The sequence below is a fragment of the Nelumbo lutea genome, chromosome 3 (genome assembly GCF_056320005.1).
Source record: "Nelumbo lutea isolate HS-2025 chromosome 3, American lotus-T2T, whole genome shotgun sequence".
In the NCBI taxonomy this organism is placed as follows: Eukaryota; Viridiplantae; Streptophyta; class Magnoliopsida; order Proteales; family Nelumbonaceae; genus Nelumbo; species Nelumbo lutea.
The window spans coordinates 108,479,351-108,488,010 of NC_142686.1; the positions used below are offsets into that span (position 1 = coordinate 108,479,351).

At 38.5% G+C, this 8,660-nt stretch overlaps 1 protein-coding gene across 1 annotated transcript in view; it reads left to right on the forward strand.

The window, feature by feature from the left end:
- The window catches only part of LOC148867504 (uncharacterized), a 94,292-nt gene extending 86,757 nt beyond the window's left edge, over positions 1 to 7,535 (forward strand). Inside the window, exons 26-27 of the mRNA XM_088975933.1 lie at positions 5,731 to 5,835; positions 7,119 to 7,535. Coding sequence (XP_088832059.1) covers positions 5,731 to 5,835; positions 7,119 to 7,232 — 219 coding nt within the window. The 3' untranslated portion in view covers positions 7,233 to 7,535. The remainder of the gene's footprint in view (positions 1 to 5,730; positions 5,836 to 7,118) is intronic.
- Positions 7,536 to 8,660: the final 1,125 nt, after the last annotated feature.

Sequence of the window (8,660 nt, forward strand, 5' to 3'; positions counted from 1 at the left end):
TCATGAGAGGGAAGATGAACAAAGCACACACATCCAAAAACATGAGCATAGATAAATCTAGAGAACGACCTAACAACTTCTAAAATGGAGACATATTACCAAGAATAGAGGAAGGAATATAGTTGATCAAAAACAAAGTTGTACTAGTTGCCTTTACCCAAAAGGAAGGAGTATGAGACTCCTGCAATAATGTCCTCGCAACATTAAGGACATGTCCATTCTTGCACTCGGCCACATCGTTTTGTTGAGTATCTAGACAACTTCGGTGTACTTGTATTCCATGATTCTTCAAATAGGATAAAAAGTCTCCATCAATGTATTCTCCCCTTTAATTTGAACAGAGAATACGCACCTGTGATTGAAACCGAACCTATACCATATCATCAAACAGCCTAAATGTTGGGAACACCTCTTACTTGTATAGAAGAAATTATATCCATGTGTACTTGGTACAATCAGCAATGAACAATACAAAATATTTGTATCCAAGTTGAGATGTGACGGATGTAATCTAGACATCAGTATTTATAAGCTCAAAGGGAGAGGTAGCATGCTTAGATATGTGAGGAAAAGGTAAAGTACCACTCATACTTAAACAACAAGAAACACAAGATGTATCAAAAGTCTTCACAGAAGGAACTCTAGTCTTAATAAGGTATGAATCAAACAAAAATTTTAATTTCTCAGCATGTATATGACTCAAACGTTTATGCCATAAGTCCCAAACATTATTTTTGTGACTCTTAAAGGAACTAGAAGTGGAGGAATTGAAATAAGATGGTAATGTTGTTTGAAACTTCTCGAATTCCAATGCAAAAAGCGGCCCAACCTGTGCCCCTTCCCTTTCACCTTCCCAGCGTTTCAGTCCTGAATCAAACATCCATCATGAGAAAAGGTGAGAATATTACCTTCATCAACTAACTGGCCAATAGAAATCAGATTTGTAGTGAAATCAGGAACTAGAAAGGTCTTGGTAAGAGGGAAGGATGCAATGAGTGAAAGCCCCTTCCCTTTCACCATTGGCAGTAAGAATATGTTTGTGATGGGTTTCAGTAAGGTTACTTGGTTGGTTAGGGTAGGCTCCTGTCATATGGTTGGTAGCTCCAAAGTCAACGATCTAAACATGAGAAGGGGAAAAAATAACCAAAGAACTCACCAGATAAGCCAATAGCAGAAAAGGTAAAAAAAATAGCAGATGTTACCAGTTGTAAAATGTTATCCTCAACCATAGATTCTAGAGAATCTCCTTTAACAAAAGAATCACCGCTAATAGAAGATTTCTTACTCCCATGTGCTACAACAATAGTGCCAATCCCATAGGTTGATCCATCTAGTTTCACAAGAATAATATCAAGTCTATCAGAGACCATTTCAACAAGGAAACAATAGTCCAGACCCAAGAATATTAGAGAAAACCAAATTCAGCAACAGTCCACTCTAATCCAGGGTAAAAGAGAAGTATTCCAATACTAGAGGAGGTCAAGGGATCCCAAAAAAATACAACAAACAATTCCAACAATCAAGAACTCAAAGTTGACAGTCAAAAAAGGCAAGGTTTAGGACTTTCGAATAAAAAATCTCTAGAATATTAATCTGAAATCTGAAACAATTAAATGGGAAGCAAGAAAACCCTAGGACGACACTAGATCTAGGGTTATAGGTTGATTGAATCAGCCAATTGAGAAAAAAACTGTGATTTACCAGCATATCAGGCGTCTTTTCCAAGAACAAAGAGGTTCCTTGTGCTGATCAAAACAGCCCTCAGAAATCTCCAAACCAGAAACTGAGTGCAGGATTAAAAAGAGCTTGTGAAAACCCTTCAATTTGGAGAGAAAATCCTAAATCGTAGGCTGATGTAGAAGGCCTGAAGTCCAAAGCTGTTGCAGTCCAAAAAAGGAAAGTGTACAGTATTGCCACCCCAAGAAGAAGATTAGAATTCCTTCAAAAACTTAACCAAATCAGATGTTTGTAGGGTGAATATATCAGGTCTAGGTGACACCAGATCTGAAGTTAGGGTTGATCAAGACAGCCCTAATCCTTTTCAAAGAACAGAGGGCAATAAATCCTAATAGGACGACAGGATCACTGCTTCTAGCGAGGATCAAGAGAGGAGAAAATAGATCAAAAAGCAACCTGCTCTAATACCATGTCAACACTCTTGGCCGAATAGAGAAAAGAACAAGAATAATCATAGTGATGTCCAAAAGAGTCGACCCTCACCTCAAAGAGTCTCTTATATATTAAAGGATATGCACAATTTTTTTTATCAATAACTCACAAATTTCATTAAAGATAGAGAGAAAATAGACAAGTACAAGAGAAGGGAGATAAACTCTCTTATCTCACCTAACCAAAACAACAAGATAAGAGAAAAATTACAAGATAGCCTAGAACGAAGAGTCCCTAGTTGCCCCTTGTTTAGCTAGCCCATCAGCAAAGGAGTTAGCACTTCTTTTAACCCCACTCATCTTCACCTCAATATTCTTGGTTGACCAATTAAATTTCCTCTTTTCATTGTTGTAGTTCCAAAAATTAGCAGTATCATTTCTCAGCCAATCCACTTCCAGTTTAGAATCAGGTTCTTTTGCCAATTTGGTGATGTTCAGTTCAATTGCCCTTTGAGTTCCTTCGATAACAGCTGAAATCTCAGCTCTAAGAGAATCATCCATTCCAATTAGCCCCAAAAGGGGAGCAATTATCACTCCCTCCTCATTTCTTAAGACACCCCCAATACCTGATGGACCAGGATTACCCATGCTACTTCCATTGAAATCAAGTTTGATAAAACCACTAGGTGGAGGAGTCCAAGAGGGTAGGGATATGTCTTTAACTGGAGCTGACCTGTTAAATGTCTTTAAATAGATCCAAGGACTTACAAACTCCAGAATTTCTGGCAGACTTCTTTCCCTATCTGAGAAAATTCTCCCATTTCTTTCTTCCCCAATAGTCCAATAAGCAGCAGCTGTAAGACATATCCACATGACTCTTCCTCTTTTTTTTGACCAGTTAAACATAGAGGAGCAAAAAGTCTCTGTACATCTAGTGGAGGAGACCATCTTCATCTAAACAAAGATAAACACCACTCCCAAATGTGATTAGTAACAGAGCAGGAAATCAGTAAATGGCAACCAGTCTCACCTTCAGCCTTGCAAAGAACACACCACTGGGGAGATAAACAACTCAAAGGCCTCTTTCTCTGAAGAAGATTACAAGTGTTGACTCTTTCCATGATTGCTTCCCAACAGAAACTCCCAACCTTCTGAGGAATCGGTTTGCACCAGACATTCTCTACCAGAAAAGGCTGCCCTAACTGACCCGATGGATGAACTAGAGCTTTGAAGTAAGAAGCACAAGAAAAAGTTCCAAAGGTTGATTAAGTCCAAACCCTTCTATCTGATTTAGAGGGATCTAAGAAAATTCCTTCTAGAATATTAAGAAGAGACAGTGTACTATTCAGTTGACTCCCCAACTGCTCTTCTAAAACCCAAGTTCCACCCAAACCCTGTGGAAGTTTGTGAGGGCACCAAGAAACTTGATATAGGCTTATTTTTTATATTAGACAAGGCAAACAGAGAAGGAACTGATCCTTAAAGGGAGAATCCCCGATCCGGACTTCTTCCCAAAATTGATTGAGGTTACCAGAGTGCAAATCATACCTTGTCCACGGAATGAAAAGAGGCAAAGAAGCTTGGATAGCTTTCCATGGAGAAGCTCTTGTAGTCCTAGCCGAAATTCCAGCATCCCATCCATTACTTGTGAGCCCATGAATACTCTCCACAATAGATGTGACCAAGCCTCTAAAGATGTGTTGTGATAATCAAGCTACAACCAACATTGATAACAACTCGGTCCAACATGATAGAATAAACCATATTGAGATTGATAGACACTTTGTGTGGGAAAGAATTGTTTTTAGGGACCTCTGTATTCCTTATATGCCATCTACAATACAACTAGCTGATATTTTTACCAAGGAACTCACCAAGGAAAGATTTATGGAGCTGTTATGCAAGCTGGGCCTAAAAGATATCTATGCTCAGCTTAAGGGGGAGTGTTGTGAGACCTAGCATTGTGGGCTTGGGCCTTTATTTATTTATGTTATGTGGTCCTCTTTTTTGTTTCTTTCTTAGACTTTTAATGGGCCTGGGCCTCTATGTACTAATATGTTTCTTTATGCCTACTAATCGGGCAGATTTGTCATTGTACTCCTCTTAAAACCCTACTATAAATAATAAGATGAGGGGATGTTAGAGCTGCTGCCACCCATTTCTCTCAACCTTCTTCTTCTCTCTCCTTGTTCTCTAATCTGAAAACTAGCAATAAGGTTTCCTTGAGATTGTTTGGACATCCTGTGGAGGCCATTCTTGATCTGATCTACTTAAGTTTCCATGGCCAAAGCTCACGTGCTTGGCACTGCTCTGATGCCAAACTGTTAGGATACTGCCGAGCTCAGAAACAAATTTGAGGTGTCTAGCCTCCTTAAAGAGAGGAGGAGAGAGATGAGGAGAAGAAGGGGAGATTTTGCTTAGAGGATTCAACAATACGTGTGGGAAAGAATTGTTTCTGATGTAGTGATGTGGCAGCCCCTTCCACCTCTTTCTGCAGTAAACTCTGATGTACCTTGGGTCAGCTGGATCTGCTATCAAATCTATGAGTCTAACAGGTTCCTAGAGGCCAATCAGAGGTTTCTTACTGGACCTCTAAGATATATTAATTCAACTGCCAATAGGATAGCTGGGGAGGATTGTTTCAAGACCTGCTTGCTGCTGGGAGATTGATTTAATGACATATGGGCAGGTTTGTATTTATAGTTTTAGTCATTCCCTTTGCTTTAGAAGTCTTGTTCTATGTACCAGATTCTTGGTTAGAGGCAATGTTTTCTTTTAATATGAGCTTCTTCGGTCCATGTTGAAGTGATACCATTGAGGCACATTTCTCTTCATTACATTCTGTTTGTTCTGCATATTCACAACATCTCTATACTTTGACAACTTCACACTTGAGGCATCTTTCCCTTAACAAGAGGATTTTCGAAAAGGAGCATATGAGGGCTTGAATGTTTCACGGTTTCACTTGCTTGGGAACCTAAATTTTCTTTTTCTCCAGCTAGAAGTTTTAGTTCCCACTTTGTCTGCTTGTATTATTTGAGTACAATAAGTTTGTAAGAACATCCCCATTAAATTTGAAAGCCCGACTTTTTCGAGTTTCTCTTTTTGGGTTGGTATTGCACCTTTTCAATTATGCTCTAGGTGATGGTGCATGGTAGCCTATTCATTCTACTTTTTCAAGTCTCTTTTGTCATGCAAATTGCCATGGTTTCTTCCTGTATCATATAAATGTTATTTTCATCCTGTCATACATTATTGGAACCCACTAAGAAAAGTGGCATGTAGGTACAGGTAAGTTCAGGGCCCATTTATGGATCTGGTACAGGTAAGTTCAGGGCCCATTTATGGATCCATTGGTTTTAGCTGCTAACATAGCCCATTTATTCTTCTGATTTAAATCTTTTCTGACCTAGTTTACCTAGTAAATTTTCTATGGCTGTGAACCGTTTCCTATGCATGTTGTAGAAAATTTGTTGATGATTGTTTGTTGAATTAATTGATTTGGTTTATCATTTTATTTTCCACTGTTATTGTAAATTGATACAGTTGTTTTTCTTCTTTTTTCTATTTTTAGTGTTGGTTAACGAATAAAATCTAAGAGTTTCATCCACATATATTTCAGGAGAAAGCTCTAGCATTAGCAGAGAACAAACCGCCACCCACTTTATATGGCAGTGGAGACATCCGCCCTCTAAACATGGAGGATTTCAAACGTGCGCATGAACAGGTACCTTATTTCAGGCATCTTTTAGATGTTGCTACTAGAAAATATCAATGGTTTGCTTTTTTTTTTCTTCCAGGATTTCACCATAACCTCTTAATTTTGCAAATAGTACTGTTTAGATTATTGAAATTGATTAAAGATCCAAAGCTAGTATGACTTTTGATGAAAAACAGAATATATCAAAGAATTAAGAATGCCAGGTGGGAAACACTGTCCCTAATCCTTGTAGAACACGGTTCACACTTTGACCCCGAGTGAATGGTTTGGGCCTGAATTTTAACTGCATTGAACCAGACTATGTTCTTGGGCCTATTCGAAGTTTTTTAAAAGCTTAGCCCAGGCATGACCCATGTGCAAGATACAAAGCTTTATAGAAGCATCCCAGGTTTATAAGACGTGACCAAGATACAAAAAAAATAATCATAAAAATAGCAAAAATTAATGTAACACAACAAGCCATGAAGTGCCTGCTCAAACAGTACAATTTCTATGTATTGTGCCTCCTCCCTGGCCTTTCAAGCTTATTGGACTAAATAGGCGCACTATAGGGAATAAGGGGTTTTAATCAGAGATCAGCAGTTAGATTTCTTTTTAGGTGCGGATAATCAAAGATGGAACAACTTCCGGACAAAGATCTCATCAAATGAAGGGGAATACCTTTTGTGCCTAGCTTGAACTTTTAGTTTTTCTCAACCCAAAGAGAGAGTCCAGCCTTTATTCAAGTCGCTAAAGAAAAAAGAAGAGAGAATAACTTTACTTTTTTGTGCAAACCAAATTTGTATAATGATTTGTTGGGATAACTTCTTGTTGAGTTGACTTGTGTCTACTAATTACTTGTTTTCTAGTAAAGATCCAGGTTTTAAGTTGACTTACCATCAATATACATTTTTTGTACCAGTATTTAATCTTGTTCATGACCCACCTGATGCATTTTCTTCCAAACTTGATTTATTCCTGCCGGTTTAATCAATTTCTAATTTATATGCTATATAGCAATCAGGTCTGCACATTACATAACACGTATGAATCAGTAAAATTAGAAGCTTCTGGGATGGAAGGAAACCCATTTTTGGGTGGGTTGGGTTGGGATGGGGGAGATTCTGATGTGGTGTACAGCAGTTGTATCTCTTCTTCCAATGCATATGATAACCTCAGTTTCCGTTTCGAGGATGCTTTTCAACACCCACTATGCTTTTTTGATCATTCCATGGTCCTTGTGTAGATATTTTATTGTTTGTACACTTGAAGGCTTATAAATGGCTTATATTATAATGTCATTTCTGTAGGTATGCGCAAGTGTTTCATCAGAGTCTGCAAATATGAATGAGCTTCTCCAGTGGAATGAGCTTTATGGAGAAGGCGGATCAAGAAAGAAAAGATCACTGAGTTATTTCATGTAGAGGAGGTATCTATAACATCTGTACAGACCATTTTTTTGCTGATTTTTTTCTTCCCCTTCTGCAGCGAACAAAATTAGGGACTGATATTGATGGAGTAGTCCATCATAGGTTCCCATGTATCATATATAGTGATTGCCTGATGGGTACTGTATCTGCCAATACTATATAATTAATTATATTAGCTTATAGTGATATACTTGTCAAGCTGTTGATCCAAATGAAGCTATTCTGCTACACTGGTGGCATATTGTCCTGTACAAATTCAATTCTAGTAATGGAATAAGTGTATCATGATTACTTCTCCGGCCTTGAGTTGATTGTTGCAAGCAGATATATTGATCTAACATGAATGATGAAACAATTTTTTGCTTTTCTACTGTAGCTGTACTGTACACTGAAAGATGCAAGACTGCGATTAAAGCGGAGGACCAAGGCTTCAAATAAAATATTAAAATAAAAGCAGAGAATAAATCAAGGTTGTAAAATGAAACAATTTTTTCACTATCCTTTTGGATCATAAACCAGATGACTCAGCTTTAAATAAATCGTGTACTATTTGATGAGTCCTTCAAATTGCAATATGACGTTGCACGGTACTGAGTACTGACCTATTTAAAAAACATGGAGAAAAACAAAAAATGAATTTGCTGAACACCATTGCTGTGTAACCAATAATAACGCCCAACAACCAATCACTTCTCATTTCGCACTCTCAATCTCTCACACTCAGCCAATTCAGATTCGACAGAATGCATGATTTGGTTCCATAATTTTGCCAAACTAGTCCGTGTCAAGTTAAGAGAAAGGGCATGTCCAGGAAAGGAAATGAAAATGAAGACGGTTCAAATGTTAGTTACACCTCGTTGGATAGAATATGGAAGTTGCTTCAATGTCTTTTTGCTGTAGTTGTGACAGAATTGGGATCTACATCCCATTGTGTATTGGGAACATCTCTCATGAACATGCTGTGAGGTTGGTGTGAGGAGAAGATCCAGTCTTGTTGTAACAAGACTGGCCTTTGTCATGTATCACCCATGGCCACGTACTAATAAGGCACCAGTCATTCGGGCTAAAAACATCCCAGTCCCAGCACAGCACTTGGGGTTGGGGTTTTGACTAAACGAGGCCATTCCTTCGTTTCAAACCTGAGAGCTGCTGCGTTAGGGTGAGTGCTGAATGTCAACTGCTAAAGGTGGATTGGCCAAAGGTGATGAAGAATCTCGTGTAGAGTTGAATTACCCAAACGTTCGTTCAAGGGACGCTTTTCTTACAACCCTTTTCAAACGGAAAATTGTACGTCGGAGGCGACGTTTGGATTACTCGAGCAGCTCATATCCAGACCCCAATGTTCGAAGACATGATCCTCCGGTTCTCACTGCTTACTGGATTAAGGGTTTTATAGTTGATTGCAGCTAAGGTAAATTAAGA